At 43.9% G+C, this 19,597-nt stretch overlaps 2 protein-coding genes across 2 annotated transcripts; both read right to left on the minus strand.

Annotated features, from left to right (window-relative positions):
* Nucleotides 1–1,526: 1,526 nt before the first annotated feature.
* LOC133927210 (uncharacterized) lies at nucleotides 1,527–3,831 on the minus strand. Its single transcript, XM_062373568.1, has 2 exons — nucleotides 2,992–3,831; nucleotides 1,527–2,880 (listed from the first exon to the last, which is right to left on the minus strand). Exons 1-2 carry the CDS (start codon nucleotides 3,034–3,036, stop codon nucleotides 1,726–1,728), a joined length of 1,200 nt encoding a protein of 399 aa, XP_062229552.1. The 5' UTR covers nucleotides 3,037–3,831; the 3' UTR covers nucleotides 1,527–1,725.
* Nucleotides 3,832–3,977: 146 nt separating this feature from the next.
* LOC133927211 (polyubiquitin 11) lies at nucleotides 3,978–7,037 on the minus strand. The gene is made up of 2 exons (XM_062373569.1): nucleotides 6,876–7,037; nucleotides 3,978–4,864 (listed from the first exon to the last, which is right to left on the minus strand). Exon 2 carries the CDS (start codon nucleotides 4,862–4,864, stop codon nucleotides 4,175–4,177), a length of 690 nt encoding a protein of 229 aa, XP_062229553.1. The 5' UTR covers nucleotides 6,876–7,037; the 3' UTR covers nucleotides 3,978–4,174.
* Nucleotides 7,038–19,597: the final 12,560 nt, after the last annotated feature.

Consider the following 19,597-nt stretch of genomic DNA (forward strand, 5'->3'; position numbering starts at 1 on the left):
AACATTCGGTCACAGCTATCCAAATAGTATGGCTATTCATGTCGTCAGACTGTGCATAATAAAATTTATCTTTTCTATTTTTCATTGTAAAAGTATTGGTTTGAGTTGATTTTTTTTGGAGAGATAGATTATAGCATCCTCTACAACATACTTTTTTTCAAAAAAATTATGACTATTTCGATATTGTTTAGAATTTTGAGAGCAATGTAACGCAGTGAAGAAATGTCTCAAATACCTTTAGGTGCCCTCACTAACATTTGATTGGACTTGTAATTTATTTTGAAATATAAAAGTTCAAAAAAAATTAAAAGATACATCATTCATACAAATTTGAATATTTGTTTCATGATTTTTAACATTTTCATGAGCGCACATATTTTTAACATGTAGGACCGATGAATACAAAACTAACAAAATTTATTTGACATTTTTCTGAGCTGTAATTATTTTTTATGATTTTTACAAAATTATGAATGTACTAATTCTAACTTTGCATAGCTAGTTTATCTAGCTTTTTACTGTAGCAGCTAGTAGCAGCACTCATGAGCTCAGCTCAGCCTAGGCTGAGCCAACCCGCGCGAAGCCGCAACCAGCTCCCGACCAGGCGCGGACGAGCCTCGAGTAGTGACCGAGCGAGCACAACCGTTGAATCCTCATCGGACGTTCCTCCCGGCTTCGACGACCAGTCCGCGCCTCAGGTGCAGCCTACCAACGTCGCCCGGGTGCTTATCCGATTTGCAGGGTCGCTTATGAGGCAAGGCAAGTCATTTCCTGCTGTGACGTTGATCTCGTAAGAACATTCGAGAACGCAAAGTGTCGGCACTACGGTATCGGTCGGTCTGCCAGTTCAGCTCATCAGTACGTAAGAAGGTTCTCGATAACTCCATGCGTCAAGTTTAAGCTGAGGTTAAGCGCATGGTTTGCCCAAACGGGTTTACTTTCACACTGGAAGTGGCGGCAGCCCAGCCCAGCCCAACGCAGCCCAGGCCTCGCGTCACGGACCGAGCAAAGCTGCCATGGAAACGCCAGCTCGTGCTTGCTTACGGGCGGCGGCGGCGGCGGCGGCGTGCACCTGAGAGACCACGTACTAGTTGACGGCAAGCACGGCCGATTGGCAATCGAACCCCAATAGTGCTAGACTTTAGTAAGTATGTAAAAGCGAAACAGCCTGAATTGTAATAACAGAGTTACCAAGTACAGACAGCTGAAATGTTTAATACAGGTCTCAGCAGATGGCCTAAAAAGAACAAGAAACCTGTGAGGTGCTATTTTTGTTTTAATTGTCACAACTCACAAGGTATGCATGGCTGAGCAGTCTTTAATTTGCTTGCTGTGAAATGATGACATGTTCAGTTTAGGGCAGGAAATCTTTTTCATGCCATATGAGACTGTACGGCAAGCAAGTATATTCAGTCAGGAACTAAATAGTAATGTTATCTGAACACGGATATATATGTTAGATTCCGATTTGGATTTAAGTATCGGTAAAAAAATTTAGATATGAGAAATACAACTCAAAACCGGAGGTGTCAATTCGGTAAAAAAAATTAGACACGGTGTGCAGTACCACTGGGCATTAATGTTACCCAATCATGGAGCACACAACAACCACTCTTGCATTTCATCGATGCCCTGGCGTTCTTTGCGGCAAACATGTTCCGAACATGACACCGATTCTTTTACACATACAAGAACATGTGCACTCTAATTAACAACTCTTAGTAACTACCAACCGAACATGACACCGATGAACGCCAGCACGCTCACGACCAGCAGGCAGAACGTGGAGAACGCTAGTATCTTCGCCGCCGCCTGAACCCCCGGCGCCCCGGTCGGCGTTGGCGGCTGGGTGAGCAGCCTCCACCCCAGCGCTGCCACCACGGCGCCGGTGGTAACCAGAATGAACGCCTCGTCGTACAGGGTGGACATGGCCCGATCAACGTCCTTGGCGCGGTAGGTCAGCACCGCCAGCAGCAGCGTCAACGACACGCTCACGAAGCTGTGCGACGACGGCTCGTCCTGAGTCCCACCGCCGTGGCCGTCGTTCCGGAGCCACGGCGGCAGGCTGACCGGCAGCTTAAGCCTGTCCCTTGCCCACTGCGTGCACCACGCGGCGAGCGCGACGGCCTCGGGGACGAGCGCGAGCGCCGCGTAGCCGCGCACCTTGGATGCCGCGATGACGAGCGCCGTCGTCACGACGCCGGTGACGAGCGCGCATATCAGCGCCATGAGCTCCCTCACCGGCTGCCGGTCCTGCACCTGCTTCCCCGGAACGGCCTTGAGGAGCATGAGCGACGCCGCGACGGATGTGAAGAAGGTGAGGTACTCGGAGTAGAGGAACCGCGCGTCGCGGGCCTCCTCCGGGTAGTTCTGGAAGTAGAAGAAGGCCATGCCGAACCACCCGCCGAACAGCATGGACTTGACGTTGGTGGACAGCTCGAGAAGCTGCTGGAGCTCCTCCTCGCATCCCATGTACGCGTTCAAATCCGCCTTAAGCCCCGTCGCCGCGCACTGCCACAACCGGTGCGCGATGAGCGCCGCCGCCGTGGCGAGAGTCAAGGACGTCACGACGATATTCATGCGCATCATGAGCGAGAGGGAGAAGGAGAGGGAGACGAGCAAGAGGGCGCAAGCGTGGACGAACGCCTTGATGGCGACGTACCGGCGTCGACCTGGTTTGGGGTTGAGAAACTCGGCGACGAGGCCGCGAAGTGAGATCCCGGAGACGAAGGTGAGGTAGCTGAAGAACACCGTGGGCAGGTGCATGGCCCGCTGCTGCTTGTTCGAATGCTCGACAGCCATCGGCACGACGATGCCGGCGGCGAGAACCATGACAACCAGTGAGGAGGATTGGATGCGCTTGTTCAGGTATCGAATTCCCTACAAGGTTAAAGAAAAAAAATGCCAGTAATTGCCGAAGTGATGGACAATCAGTACTACGGTTAATTCAACTTATTATTGTCACGAAATGAACACTGCGAGGGCAAATACCTTTTCCAAAGGCGTCTCTTCAGCTCCATTTCCTTCTTGAGCCATGCTAGGATCGGAGCACCTGTACCGCCGGATCTAGCTTGCTAGGTTCAGAGATTAGGGATTAACCTAGGTGGCTTCAATTGCTTATATATCTTCCTGAAGTCATGAGTCGTAACATAACTAGATTGATTTGTCGATCGCCCTCCTTAGTGCTACATGTCTGGTGATAGATTCGGAACCAACTACCACATCATGATTGAACCTGAAGGAGCTAGACTTTGAATTGTTCTTCGTCAACGCTGAAACATGACTTTACTATGTTGTTATCTGTTAATCAGCATCTAATTATGACCGTGAAGGATACCAAACCCATACCCGCAAGTATGAAAAAGCAAGTGCAGGCAGCTTCGGCTCGGTCACGGCGTCAAAGTCCCAAGAGCGGAGAGCATGAGTTTACCCAACGAGCCCGACCAAGTAGACGAGAGAAACAGCCGTGGCCATGGCAAACGTGCAGGCTGCTTCTCCCCCACCGCGGCCGCGATCTGGGCTACGCCGGAGGGCATCAGAGGCTAACGCAGGAACGGCGGCGGCGGCGGCGGCGGCCGCATATTCCACGGCTGAAAGCTCCTTCGTTGTGCTGGATCAGCGCTTCGGCCTTCTGGGTCGGTGGTGTTACAGGTTACGGTGCAAGCTGACTGCTTTAGTCAGCTCATAATATACTGTGTCATCACTACAGATCACATAAACCTTGACAATTAGTGTTATGCTACCACTCAGTGGTCACCTAAAATTGTAAAATCGTATAGCACTCACACAAAACTAATAGTGCTTTAGGAAAACGCGTTTTCTTCAATTCTATTTGTCACAAATTCACAGCCTGACACATAACCATTTCTCATTCAGCATACACAGTCCATGGCTGAACTACCAACAAGGAATTCCAGATCCACCGAGCCAAAAATAACAAAGCAAATTTCATACCAGGCAATCATGACAGAAATAGCTAAAGCAAATCAGGTTTATCCATAACAGAAACCAAGCTGCTTTACGGCAGCAGATGTTTGCAGCACAGTACGGTACTCACGATCATAGCGGAAACTGAAAACAGAACACGACTTGGAGAGAGACCCAGCACGACGACAACTGAACTGGGGACTGGGGACGCCACCAGAGACCTTTGAACCCACCGGGACGAACAACTTCACTGGCCACCACGGAGACGCAGCACCAGGTGAAGCGTAGACTCCTTCTGGATGTTGTAGTCCGCCAGGGTGCGGCCGTCCTCGAGCTGCTTACCGGCAAAGATCAGGCGCTGCTGGTCCGGAGGGATGCCCTCCTTGTCCTGGATCTTCGCCTTCACGTTGTCGATGGTGTCGGACGACTCAACCTCCAGGGTGATGGTCTTCCCAGTCAGGGTCTTCACGAAGATCTGCATGCCACCACGGAGCCTGAGCACGAGGTGAAGGGTGGACTCCTTCTGGATGTTGTAGTCGGCCAAGGTGCGGCCGTCCTCAAGCTGCTTGCCAGCAAAGATGAGGCGCTGCTGGTCTGGTGGGATGCCCTCCTTGTCTTGGATCTTGGCCTTCACATTGTCGATAGTGTCCGAGGACTCAACCTCTAGAGTGATCGTCTTGCCAGTGAGGGTCTTGACGAAGATCTGCATACCACCCCTGAGCCTGAGCACGAGGTGGAGGGTGGACTCCTTCTGGATGTTATAGTCAGCGAGCGTCCTGCCGTCCTCAAGCTGCTTGCCAGCGAAGATCAGACGCTGTTGGTCCGGTGGGATCCCCTCCTTGTCTTGGATCTTTGCCTTGACGTTGTCAATTGTATCTGAGGACTCGACCTCAAGGGTGATGGTCTTGCCAGTGAGGGTCTTGACGAAGATCTGCATCTGCAGATACAAAAATCACACGGTAAGCTACCATATGAGATAGGCATCAGGAAAACAGCAATCAAATTATGTCGACAAGCAAAGAATTCAATCGACTGTACAATAGCAAAAGTGAAAATTTATACGTATAGGATTCAATAGTATAATCTAAAAAGGGATAATCATATCAACATGACGCAGTACCAGTTAACAGTGATTCCCAAAATTTATACGTATCCTGTTGCACAGGGTGATCTCGAACGAAACAGTCTAGGTAAAATAGGCAGCCTACATGACGTGCATGATTAATCTTTTTTATTTTTTTGGAAACACTAATCAATCTATTGAATAATGGGATAAATGCAAAAACCCCCCCAAAAGTCACTTGGATTTTGACTTCCCCCCAAAAGTTGTTTTGTTGCAAAAAAACCCCCAAAGGTTTGATTTTGTTGCAAAAACACCCCTAAAAATTCAAAATTTTTTAAAACAAATCACAAAAAATTCTAAAAAAAACTAGAGACAATTATAAGACCTTTTGTGAAATTTGTTTTCAAAAATAATATCCTTTGCATCATATTTCATAGAGAGTAAGTTTGAAAAAAAAGAAAAACGTGCAACTCATTTATTAATTCGAGTTAAATGCATAGTTAATTATTTACTAATCCAAAAATCATGAAACAAAATTTTTTAGTCTTCTTACATGATCCTCTATCTTGTAAAAATACATGAAATCTTGAAATAGTTATTGTAACGTGCAGGATTCAGTAAATGGGTTGCAGATAGATTAATTCATAACTAATCCATAACACCCCCAAAATTAGTGAAACCACTTTTATTAGTTTACTTAAACAATTATTTGTGTAGGAAAAATAATGGTAGACATGACAAAGTTAAAATAACATGAGTTAATAAATGAGCTGCACATTTTTCTTTTTTTTCCAAACTTCCTCTCCATGAAATATGATGCAAAGGATATTATTTTTGAAAACAAATTTCACAGAAGGTCTTAGAATTGTCTCTAGTTTTTTTTAGAATTTTTTTAATGATTTTTTTTTATTTTTTTGAATTTTTAAGGGGTTTTTTCAACAAAGTCAAACTTTTGGGGGGCTTTTTGCAACAAAACAACTTTTGGGGGGGAAAGTCAAAATCCAAGTGACTTTTGGGAGGGTTTTTGCAGTTTTTGTTGGCGCCCAGGAACGCTAGGATAGCTTGCTCTCTCTCTCACTCACGACGGCAGCGCGAGGAAGAAGATGAACAGTGATTTTCCGGCGACGAACGCCGCGGTGACGAACTCGCCTGTATCTTGGCTATCTTATTCACTGGACTTGACGACAAAGAACGGTAGAGTACAAGGGCTATTTAACAGCCAGGGGACGCACACCTCGGAGCCACGAACTCCCTGCCCGGCAAGCTCGCCATGATTCGCATGATTCGGTCTTCAACGTCCCGAGCACCACACGCTCGTTCACGGACGACTCGGCCTCCTCCCGTGCTAACCGGCACCATGCATGCCCTTCTTCTGCCTATTCACGCACAATCCTAGGACCTATCCTGGACTTCCAACTTGACAAGAACAAACTCACGCGCACACGCGCTAGACACACACGCCATGGCGTGGTTATTCCAACAGTTTTCCCTTGAATAATCGACCATAATCGATTATACTTCAGAATTTCCGTTCAGGAAAAGCCGTAACCTACAGAGGAACAATACCACGGGCTATATGGGATAGCGATAATCGAACTCAGCACAAACCAATTAAAAACAATCGATCAAGCCAAACTGAAATTCCAACAATCTAGCGAAACCCTAGATGAGCCATCATCAAGGAATACTAGTATACTGAAATTAACAAGGCGAGATGGATCAGTGAAACTAACACGGCGAGTTGGATCAGCCTAGAAACAGACAGGCCGGATCATTCATACAACAATCTACACGGATTTATGGATACGGCGGAATCGAGATTCGAACACGTCCAGACGACCAAGCCAAATCGAGAGAGAGGGGGAGGAATCGAGAGGCCGCGTACCTTGTCGAGATGATCGCGAGAGCCTCTTTGCTTTCGATCGCTTGCCTGCCGATGGCGGTTGGGAATTGGGATTGGGGGAGACTGGATTGGGGAAAGCGGAGGCGACGGGCTGGGAATTTATAGGGAGGAAGGGAGGCATGGACACGTGGCCGGTTGGTTTCGTGACGGCTCACGGCAGCCAGACGGGTTGTGAGCGAGCATCAGGCTGTTGCGGAGTCCGGCCCCACCACGCAGTCTCTGGAACCATCTCGATCGCCTTCCTCCAATTGCGGTTCAATGGTGGGCTTTTGAGAAGGCCCATTAGTCCATGGAAGTTGACACGGGCAGCCTTCAAAACGGCCTGATCCCTTGCTATAGTCCATAGGCCTAGAACTACAGGCTTTTTCATTTTTATACTAATTAAGTGCTATGCATTATAATGAAAACATGAATATTGAATGCAGATGCCGTAGTTTGATTTTATATTGAGAAAATAGAAAGAGATTATCTGCTAATTTTTCTCCTATTTATTTATTTATTTTTATTAGTAAAATATGTCATATATCTGTAACAGGTAACGAGGTGATGATTACAGAGGATGAGGGCTGAGAGCAAAAGTGAGTAAATTATTTAAATTTTAAAAAAATTTATTAAACAGGAGGAGAGTAAGAAAAGATGTGAAGTGAAACTAACTCGTGTTTTATATAATAGAAAATTTTATTTTTAGAATTTGCAAATATCCATGCCTGTTTTGAAAATTTGTAGATCAATACGTCTGTAACCCGTTGAATAACGGACCCACATATTTGCAAATCCAGAAAATAAAAAATCTATAAATAAAAAAATGTAGAACTACACAGGCCAAATTGGTCACGGTCAATTTGCCCTATTGAATCCGGATTCATATATTTCGTGGGCCGTGTCTTGACTGCCGTCACTTGATCACGCAACCTAACCCAGGCCCAAATAACAGACGAATTCATAATTCTGATATTTTGGTTTAGATTAATTTTACTTAAGTCAATATAACTGAATAAGAGAATTGTCATATAGGTACCTTTTGTTCAACTAAAATTTATATGTGATGTTGATGACATGTGCATTTATAATGTTACAAACAATGATCAAGAGTTTTTTTACTCCATGTATTTCTTTGCGAGGAACTACATGTTTTTTAACTAAAAGGTCATATATACAGCACAATACACATATAATTTATTACTTTGTAGCAAAACCATGGTCTAACTAAAATTTACATAAATAGTTAATTGAATTACCCACTTTTCGGTCCAAGTAATTTGTATTGAAACAATATTGGAGACCTTTAATCTACGGGTGTCTCACGGACATGATTAGCATTATCTGGATTCTATTATATGCAATTATACGATTTTACTATCTAAATTGACTGACTGATTTTACGTTTCTAGTTAATAAAATCTACTGGTATACTATTCTAATAGTTATGCTTCTTTGATTTGAGATCTAACAGTAGGAGTTCCGATCCACCTAACTTTGAGCTGAGCCAACGAAACTTCTATCCCACGGAACAAGCGACTTTGAACTCATACAAACAATTTGAACTCCAAACAATTGGACCTTTGAACACATTCTATCAGAGACTTCAATTGTGGCACGATATGCATGGTTCATCTTCCAGGTGATTTCGAATCTTTACCCATCGCGTAGTGTACCAAACATGTTTGGACATTGACTAAACAGTAGAAAGCCAAAATAATGATGGCGGTAGCCACCTTTTGTTGTTAGTTATGGCTATTAAAAAATAATATTATCTTTAATAAGAAGACACTTTTCTCCTTTACAATTATTTATATTTGTACGCGTTAGCTCCGTACGTAGGGTTGGAAATAAAGCTCGAGGCTCGCGAGTCAGCTCGAACTTAGCTCGGCTCGGAGGCTAAAATAGCTGAATCCAAGCCGCCTCCCTAGCTCGACGTCAAATCGAGCTGAGCCTGAGCTGGCTCGTGAGCTACTCGTTGGCTCGCTTGGCAGCCTTGCCTATAGGGAGTCTAGCACCCCAACCTACGTGTGTTGGCATGCTGCCCTTAGGTTTAGGCCTTTAGGGTTCCACGGTTCCATTCGACAACACAACACTCATCCATTCTGCATCTCTGTCAGCTGCCACTCCGCATCTCCGCTAGGGACGCACCGCCGTATGGTAGGGACAAGGGGAAGGTTCGTTGTCTCCCTCTCTGCGGTCATTGAACACCTACAATGTCACGAGCTATGCTAGAGGAAGGTTAAAGCTATTGGTGACTGCTTTGGCGTATTGTCGAGCGGCATTAGCAGCAGAGGCACAGGAGGGACAACGAACGTGACTACAGTGGTCACAAAAACAGGTGATATACTTATTGTTGTTCATTTGTACCATAGTAAGAAAAATGTTTATAGGTGTGAAAAATGGAGAAAAATAGGACAATGTCTGATGTTTATAGGTGCAGAGAAAAAGGGGCTGTGATCTGAATATATGGCCAAAATCTCACTTGGTGGCCACCTCTTGATCATGGAATCTTGTTGTTGAGGGTCCAGCGTGTGGTCACGCTCTGTGTTTATGAAGACCCGTTTTATTGGATTCAATCTCTCGTCAATTTTTGTTACTGATACTGAGCATATTTCTATTTGTCGGGGCATGTTATAAATATATGATTGATCAATTGCGATTATTTTCTGTTCTCATGTCATCTCTAGCAGATATTCTAAAAATTTATCCCCTATAACAATATTATAACATCCACTAATACTATTACAATACTCTCTATTTTTTCATCCAGAAACTAACATATTTTTCATCTTTCATTACTCTTCTCCTTACTTTAAACCCACATTCACCCTTTATAAATAGTGTTGTGACCTCCCCTACCTACCGCAAATTTGCAGCTCACTCTTGCTGTCTGCTTCACCATAGCAGTACTGTAGCGGTGTAAAGCGACTCTGTGGGAGACGTTTGCAGGGTGCGGTTGATCGACAATTCGATATATTCACTGTAGCACTGGAAAAAGCAGCGATACGGAGTCCGCTGGTCTGGTTGATAAGATGTGAACATGAGTAATCTTATGTGCTACAGATTTATAATATTATCTTATTTCTTTATTGTTATATGCAATTTATGTATTAATTGATTAGTGATGATGCAAACCCATGCCAATTTTTTTGAATGTGTTTGAATTCAATTTCGATAAATTTGATATATCATGTTTACCGATGATCCCTGTAAATTTTACTTACTGGTAACAAAAACCCTAGCACCCACCCCGGTTGGGAAAGACGTCACTCCTTGGTGCTCAGCCACTGGTCCTGAAGACAAGTGCACTACTATAGGGCGGGTCTAATGGGGCGTTCGCATTGGTAAAGGAGGAGAAGAAGGTAGAAGAAGAGAAAGAGAAGAGAAAAATGTGCCTCTACTTTTTCACTGCCTCCGTTACTGCACTACTATTACTTGGCCTGCTGCTAGCTTTATGTAGGAATGCCAACGCTTGTCCCCATGTGCGCATGCGCGTCCTGCTCCAACACGACCCCTCCCACAGCTGCGCACACATGGGCCCAACACTTCTTAGACCCACCAGTCATTGGTGTGGTAGCATAGACGATAGAGTTTTATAAAATAGTAACTCTCTGTAATCTATATCCATGTGCTTCTAGATTTTGATACGGGTACCCATATGAACCTTAAATTAGAAAATCAGAGAAAATTCTATAATCTTTTACCAGAAGAGAAGAAATTGGAATTTATAACAGTGTAAAAGAACTACTAAACCATTGAATCCAATGTTCATAATATAAGAACTGTGGATAAAGAAAATAAAATAAAATTTCCACCAATCTTGATGCTCTCCCAAATAATGGTCCACAACATCAGTTCCCTGGTGGGCTTTTGAGAAGGCCTACCTATTCGTAGAGCTGGCGTGCAGGTACATAGACCCACAACGTCTCCATCCACCCTCTCACTCTCTCTGAAATCAGCTGCTTGGCCCAGCACAAGCTCGTAACAGCTCTTGATCATGAGTTTTTTTTTATATTTTTTATTATTAATATTTAAATAAATAGATCTCTGATGATAATATTTGTATAAATAGGCGTCTACCATATTTTAAAAGAGCTACAACCTTTTCAGAGGACAGTAAGAATACTACGGCGGGTAGGACCCACCCCAAGAGCCACCGTACAGTGCCCCTTATCGCCCTCTGAGAGGGCGGTTGCCCTTACCGCCGTCCTAGGGGACGGTTAGCCCTATCGCTTAGAAATTTGATTTTTTTTAATTTACTTTTTTATACGTCAATTTGATAAATAGTGCACATTCATTCGGTGAAAAATGTTAGTTGTGCAAAAAGTGGTCAAAACGGTATCACGATGTAGTTACTTTTTAGAAATTTTGGATCAATGTAAATTTGTCGATATTTGTTTACTTATTTGATGTAAAATTGTACGAGTAACTTTTTAGTGACATAATGTTGGAAGGATATAAAATCTAATTTCAAACAATTGTAGTTATGAAGCACTATTAGCATAATACCTAACACGGAGGTTACATACATTGAGGAAGGAATGATCTATCCATGGATGAGGGTAGGTTATTTATGGTGGCTAAGGGCCGGTGCATGGACTGAGTGCATGGGTTTGGCTGGTGGCTGGAGCATAGGATTCCTTGTGAAAGATGGAAAAGTTATGGCATTGATGCTAGGCAGAGATTCCATGTGTCAGGATAGATGTGTTGTTATTTAATTTATGATAAAGCTATGCCGTGCGGTCACTTCATATCTACAGCATGCGTCAAGACATATGTATTGTCATTTCATAGTTAAAGCTGAGTCGTATGGTCATTTCGTGTCTAAAGCCAGACTCACGACATATGTGTTGTTATTTTATGCTTGAAGTTCTATCGTGTGGTCACTTCGTGTATAGTAGTTTTCCAAGTAATGCTTTTCACATATTGAATAGAATTGTGCTTGGATAGTATGTCAATATAATAATCATACCATCACATTGATTAGACATAAAGTTCACAAATAGTTCATAATATAATGCGTTAATATAAGAAAGTAACTATATATCCATCAAACATAACTAATAAAACGGAAATGTAAAAAAAAATCATGATTGGCATTTGCATAGTTCTTAGTGGATAGATGTTGAATACCTAGATTATCTCAAGATGGCGGAGGAAAGTGGCGATACAAATTAGCAAAAGAATATCAGTTGTGCTAGTCAATGCTATCAGGGTATCATGTGTCCATAGAAAGCATGTACTCGAAGATCCTATCATACATTTATTGATCCTTCACTACAACGTTATGGCTCTACACCAAAGCACGAGTCCCCGATTATTTAAGAAATATTAAATAAGTACTATATTATAATTAATATGTAATAAAGTTTAATAAATAACTAACAAATAAATTAAAAATAATTCATCCCTGAAGGTTCAAAATTTATTGTAATTGGCTATGACTACATGATATTGAATGCCCCTTTGCTTGGAGAATAGACTTTGTATGGGTATAGAAGTAACATATATCCCTTTGATCTTAATCCAAAGTGAAAGCCTGCTTTAAGCATTCATCCTAAACCAAGCAATCATTGTGTGTTGAACAGTTCATACAATCACATGATTGATGCTAGAGCTATACTTAATGTTAGTCCCAGAGGTACTGGTGATACAACCCTAGTCTATGCCAGTCCAAAGGTTCTCGTGCTACAACATTAGCTCGTACTACCACATTAATCATAAGAGGACACTACCACATGCATTGGCGTGTCTAAAGCCTGAATCAAAACAGAGGTGTTTTTATTTCATCGTTTGGTCTAAAGCCTGCCCCAAACTTCGACATTAAAGCTGAGGATGAAGAATGGGTCAACCTCTTGGAGAAATACAACTAGCGTACGGTCACGTGGGATTAAAAAATGAAGTAATAACATGGTAAGTAGTACATAGAAAGTAGACACATCCAAATATGTAGGACTAGTTCGCAAATCGAAGATGCATCATGAAACAAACATGTAAGTTACAATAGCAAAGGTAAAATCCTACTGCTATCTCCCCCGCTGCTGTGCTGGTTCGCCCTCACGTAGCCCCTAGAGTAGGTCAGGGCGTCCAGTGGACTAACCTACCTGGTAGGCCTAGTAGCGATCACAGGTGTCGAAGCCTCCTTTTGGTTCTGCTACATCGGTAGTAGAGCACTGGGCAACTGGGACCGCATGACGACGTCGTAGTCTAGTGTAGCCCCGAAGAAGTCCCTCACAAGGTCGAACAGGGGGTTTGGCCCAAGCTTAGCCTCCTGACTCGGGTATGACGACTGCGATGGTGCCGCCATCGTCCATGTATAATCACTCGAGGGGTCTGTGAACAGATGGATTTATTAGATATGATAAATGTGCAAATGAATGTACTAGTATAAAATGCAATGTTGTACATGTATGGTATGCAGGTGCAGCAGTAGACGGCCAGGCGTGAGTGCCGAATGGTGGAGCTCCGAACGGTGGATGTGCGAACGGTCGAGGTGCAGATGAAGATGTCCCGGCTTCATCATCGCAGTAACCTGCAGAATATATTAGATATACTATTGAATATATTGAATGCGGTAGTATATTGACGCCGATTACCTGAAAGGCCTACGGACGGTGAAGGTGTCGGCACTAGCCATGGTCTAGGTGTCAGTGTCGATAAGTATGTAGGTGCATCTAATATATTTTTTGAAATTAGTGCATCAGTAAAAAAAATAATATCGCTAACTGTCATACGTATGAAAAATGCGTACTTGTTGTGTCCGGCCCTGGAGGTCATGGTCGAGGTGGCTGTGTGGATGTCGGTCCCGATGGAGGTCGTTGCACATCAGACCTCCTAAACGACTCTGGGTGGACCCCACTCGACCTGGAAGGATCACCGACAACGTCTGCGGATCGGTATGAGGTAAACTGCAGGGCCCGTGCGGTCTTGTTGAAAACCCGCTACATCCGCCGCACTAAGTTGCATCCCTTGCCTGAGGCGCTCCATGGTTCCAGCCGCGTCCCTATGGATATCATATATGATATCGGCCTGTTGAAATAAACATGAAATGAGAATTTCAGTTGTTTGTAGTGGTTCTTATGGGAATTTCTCTGCTGGTTTTGCCTACACAATTTCTTGAAAAGATTACACAATTTCTTGAAAAGATTCATCAAGTCCTTGTTTTTTAATTATCTATACAAATTTGCACCCATATGCCTCATGCACTACCTGCTCTTCAAGTCAAGCCACTTTCACATGCCTCTGTTAGATTCTTCTGGTACGCCTCAGCTAGTAACCCAAGAGGGAGACCACATTCAAATGATATATCTATATAATGTCTCCAAGTAGATGTCGCATTAATCGGGACGAGCTCCCCAAAGTACCCCTGAGTAGCACAGCTTAGCACAACTCTCAACTTAAGCTCATGTTGTTGTGGATTCAGTTGAAAATGGTGCATCAGCCACTTGCACACACCCACTATGGTCCTCTCATTGACTATACTAAATCCTTTGATGACATGTTGTAATCCAAAAAGATCTACACCGCTAGGACCATAACCAATTTGATCTTCACCATAATATATCTGAAAATATAATTTATTGGATATTCCTAGAAACATCCGAAAAATATCCAATGTTAATACCAAAAAACTATATTTTTATTATCGAAACTCTAATAAAATTACTGACACCGATTATCACCTAACAATATATTTAGTTCACTACAATCAATATTGCTCCTAAGAAAACTAACCAATTTAAACTAATTAACCACCCATCTATTTAATAAAGTTTCCAATTATCTATAATTATTACTTACATCATTATTTTGTAAAATCTAGATAATCAAAACTACCATACTCTAAATACAACTATATATCTAATGGCTATCCTACTATATTAAAATTGATATTTACAATATACTACAAAAGATAACATATCCTACGTTTCTAAACCCTATGTCTCATATAATATAAATACTGTTATGTCACTAAACCTTAGATCTAGTGTTACTTTAATTACTAATAAAAATATAAGTCTAGAAAAATTACCGAAAACCGAGATTCAAAATCCACATATCAAAAACAGTAGGGCTTCACCGCGCTGCCTCCCTCTCCTCTCCTCCCCCTCTCTTTCTTTTTTTAGATTTAAATGTCTATTTTGACTGATTTTTAGCCTTTTTATACTGTAAGGCAATGGGGGGGGGGTGTCAGTGACATGGGAACCAGGGGTCCCCGAGTCCTGAGGCCAGGACAGCAGATGCCACGTGGCGCCTCCCCTCGGGGACAATCTCCCCGAGACCCAAGAAGATCCAGTTCCGGGAGGGGTGCTCGGGGCCATGAATAGTGATCCCCGAGTATGAAAGTGCATCTAGGCCCCATAAGTGGGTTTTGGCTTATTGATGACAAAACGATTAAGAAACTAATATGTTTATCTAAGTTATGAACAGGTTCAAGTATTAGTTGAGAAGACATGTGACGTTTGACGCCTGTCGAAATAAATGAAGAATCAACGAAGAGTACTCAATAGGATTTAAATTCTTTTATCTTTGAAATTGAGTCTAGGATAGCCGCTCTATTAAGAGGGTTACTTTTGATTGCTTGGTTAGTGTCTCAATACTCAAAATATCCCTTAGAACTAACTAGTTGAGAGACACACTCACCCATGGACACTGAGTTAGTTCTGCAAAAGTTCACTGAGTCCGAATACTCCGGTGTTCACTGGATACTCCGGTACTCAGTGTTTAGTTTGGAGTCTCCGAGGTAGACTCCGGCAGAGAGTCTCATTTTTATTGGAAAATGACGGAGTCTCCGGTGTTCACCGGATACTTCGGTAATTTGTGGGTTTTTAGATCGGAGTCTCTGAGGGAGACTCCGCCAAAGAGTCTCGGTTAAGTCTTTATTTTAATTGAAAAAGACCGGAGTCTCCGGTGTTCACCGGATACTCCGGTAAGAGGTTAAGTTTCTACTGGAGTCTCCGAGAGAGACTCCAGCAGGGGTGTCTCGGTTAGCTTTTAATCTTTTTGATAAAAAGACCGGAGTCTCCGGTGTTCACCGGATACTCCAGTACCTGGAGAGGCCGGAGGGTCCGGCTAGTCTCCGGACTTAGTCTTTTTGAAAGCCCTGTCAGGACCGGAGACTCCGGTGTTCACCGGAGACTCCGGTAACTTAACAGAATTGTAACGGCTAGTTCTGACACGTTCTGTGACCGTTCTAACGCCGTTTTTGGATTTAGGGCCGGATACTCCGGTGTTCACCGGATACTCCGGTCAGTTCTGACAGAACAGTAACGGCTAGTTTTTGAGAGAGGGCTATAAATACTCCCACACCCCATGGCATTTAGTGCTTGCTGTTGCTGGTGAACTTTAGACTCCTTGAGCACTTTAAGAGCATTCAAAGACCCTCCAACCACCTCTAGTGCAAAGTTTGCAAAATTTAGTGAGTTTGTGTTTGGAGAGGGTTTGAGCCACTTGAGCATTGAGTTCTTCCTCGAGCATTCGCTGCGATCTTTTCTCTTGCAAAATTCCTCGAGCATTAATGCGACGGGTCCTATCACACGTCACCCTGCGGGGCCCATAAGGGAAACGGCTTGGAGATATCGTCGCTGGGCTCGAGGCATATCGCCTGCCGCCCTGCTGTGTCAGACCTGCTCTGACCGGGCGGGTATGAGGGGTTGCTCGGCGGCTGCCCGGTGGGCCCTCCCTGCTGCACCTGCTAAAGTTGGCGTAATGAGCGACAGGACCGGCCGAGGGCGTATTTTTAACCCCCTGTAACATCAAACTACAGCCCCATGATGGTTGTTTTCCATTTATGGCTCATGGGAACTCGTGCCCTCCTTTTTGGGCACGCCAAGCCTCCCCCAATAGGATAAAAGGGGGTGCACTCCGGAGAAGGACAAGCTGAAGTAGAAGTCTTAACACGCTTGAACAAGCCGAAGCATACGGGACACAAGTTTGAGAAGCGGAGCAAAGGTTCACCAAGCTTGAAGCAAGATTGAAGCTCGAGACTTAGACAAAAAACCTTGTAACAGAAGAGATCCAGAGAGAGGCATTCCAAGAGGATTAAGCATACACATAGGAGTGTAGGGTATTATGCTCCGTGCGGCCCGAACCTGTCTAAAATTCTCGAGCATTTATTCCCACTAGCAGCCGATCATCCGTCCCGCCTGCATCTCATATACTCGCATTAAATCCACGTACGAGTTAGATTTAGAATCATCCCCCTGGCCGAATCTCAAAGGGGGTCCCTCAGGATCCCCACTCGTGGTGTTCACCCACCGACAGGGGGGGGGGAGCGAGGGGCTAACTGCCCCCTGAGAGGGCAGTAAGGGGGGCTACTAGTCCTCTCAATGGGCGGTAAGGGGCGGTAAGGCTGACGGGCGCGAGGGTGGACCCTACCTGCCCTCCAAGAGGGCGGTAAAGGGTGACGTTGCCATCCTTATTGTCCTCTGAAAGTGTTGCAGCCCTTTAAGAGGGCAGTAGGCGCATGTTTGTGCAAATTACCATAAAAGGTCTATTTTATTTAAATATTAATAATAAAAATATAAAAATAAAAAAACTCATGGATCATCACCTTATGTATGTGGTAGCCCAGGATGTCACACTACTCGGGCTAGCTAGAAATGATGTTTTTATACTATCAGTGAGCCCATAAACAATCGAAAATGCTTAGAGTTGAACGTCCGACGACGAACATGCGTTAGAGGCTCCATCGGGTCCATAATAGGGAGAGGAAAGGAATGGGTCCAAATATTTTATGCATCTCAGTTTTGCCTATGCTTTCACATCCGCCTCTATCCCTTTCGTTCTTATCCCTCTCATAGTCTTCCTTGAATTAATTTCATTCGCTCCCTTTGCTCTATGCAGAGCACACCAGTGTGACTCGCTGCTCCATCCTCTCCTCTTCTCTCTCCCATATCATCTTGCGATTATAGCTCAACAATCCTGCTTGGTGCTTGTCGCTGAACATCCAAATGAGTATGGTTGCATAGGGAGCAGCTCAATCTGGCAAAAAAGGGAAGCCGAGGGCAGATGAAGCAGCCTGCTCAATCTTCGATTTGTGCATAGAGTAGATTGAAATAGCAGCTTCCGATGAGGACGCCCGACTCCCTCTCCACATCTCTTTTTATGTTGCAGCAGGTGATTTTTTAGGTTGGGGTTAGACTTTTTTGGTGTTGCAATAGATCTGATATGTTGGGATTCTTTTTTATGGATATTGTAGCAAACGATTTATGATGTCGCAATAGTTGTTTTTTGATATTGCAGTAGTTGATTTAAGATGTTGGATCTTTTTATTTTGGTTTACTGCAACATTTATATCACTGTGATGTTGTATGCTTTCCTTTGTGATGTTGTGATTTACTTACTGAATGTTGCAGTGACAATTTTTCTCACATAACATGATGTTGGATGTTGCATTCATAGCTAAAAAATGATGTAGATATTGGTTTTTGAATGTTGCACTCACATAAATTGGGTGTTCCAAATGTTAATTTTGTTTGTTGCAAATTCTGAGTGCGAATTTTGCAGCACATATCTCGTTAACGTGCCAGATCTTATGATTTTGCGGAAATATTTGAGGCAGGGCACTCATTTTTTTAATGAAACTAAATTTTTCTTTTTGCTGTTCTGGGTGCCATGGGGGTCGAGTTTGTGGGCGAGACCCTGGTCGTCGATGTTAGAACAGGATTCATGTTGTGATTTTTGCAGTGGCGTTTCTTCAGGAGTCTAGTTCTCAGTAGTCTCTTACGTGAACTTGAGCGATAGCGATCACACGACAAAGGACTGAGAACTAGGGTTTCATCCAATGATGTTGCATAAAACATGGGTGCCATGTTGTAGTGGGGATTTTTTTTATTCAGATTAGACGACAAGGGGTGTCAAGCACTTACAATCATACGACATGGAGGCGTCCAACGTGGGTGCCATGTTAGAACGGGATTCATGTCCGATCCTAGGCATCCGATCCTGAACGTTTGATTCTGGACGCTAGTGTCGGACGCCTCGACGTCATACGATTGTAGGTGCTTGACACCCCCTGTTGTCTGATCTGAATAGGAAAATGTCATGTCCCAAAATTATAATTATGTAATTAGGCATGCATAATCGTCATCACATGTGCTGGCACGTGTTTGTGTATAAAAAACAAGTTAAATATGTCTCAAACACCTTAGAGATGGTTTAAAGCACTTTGAAGAATCCCTACATACCTTGAAGAAGGAAAATAGTAGAAGGAGGGTGATGAGAGGAGACTTAGAAAATTTTTAACGAAAGAACCCCCTCACGGTCTAACCTGTGTCATCCGCGGTCTGACCGCCAAGTGCGCTGCCACGTGGGCTGCCACGTGGATTTCCCACGGTTTGACCGCCTGAGCTCGCGGTCTGACCGCCAGCACACAGAGCCTCAGGTTAAGTGGATTGATCACTTTCTTTTGCTCTCTCCCTCTCACTTTACTCTCACTCTCCCTCTCTCCACCCGACCCTAGAGAGAGAAAGAGAGCTCTACTTGTTGTGTTCGAAGGCCGGAGGTTGAAGGTGGGAACTTCCATGAGCTTCCCGAACGGCTTCCCCAAGTTTTCCCCCTCTTCTCCCCCCTAGAGACCCATTCATTGACCGCAAGCTTCACCACCACTACGGGAGCCGATCCACGAATCAAAGCCTCCCCGAAGCATTCTAATCCAATAGAAAGCTTTCATAAACTGAGGTGAGCTATCCCCTACCATTTTTCCGTTGTTTCCAAGCTCG

Source organism: Phragmites australis, chromosome 8, assembly GCF_958298935.1.
Source record: "Phragmites australis chromosome 8, lpPhrAust1.1, whole genome shotgun sequence".
Classification (NCBI taxonomy): Eukaryota; Viridiplantae; Streptophyta; class Magnoliopsida; order Poales; family Poaceae; genus Phragmites; species Phragmites australis.

Coding starts and splice junctions, on each gene's coding strand:
- LOC133927210 (XM_062373568.1), bottom strand. CDS start 3,036: ATGGCTCAAGAAGGAAATGGAGCTGAAGAGACGCCTTTGGAAAAG. Junction 2,881..2,991: donor AAGAGACGCCTTTGGAAAAG/GTATTTGCCCTC, acceptor TTAACCTTGTAG/GGAATTCGATACCTGAACAA.
- LOC133927211 (XM_062373569.1), bottom strand. CDS start 4,864: ATGCAGATCTTCGTCAAGACCCTCACTGGCAAGACCATCACCCTTGAG.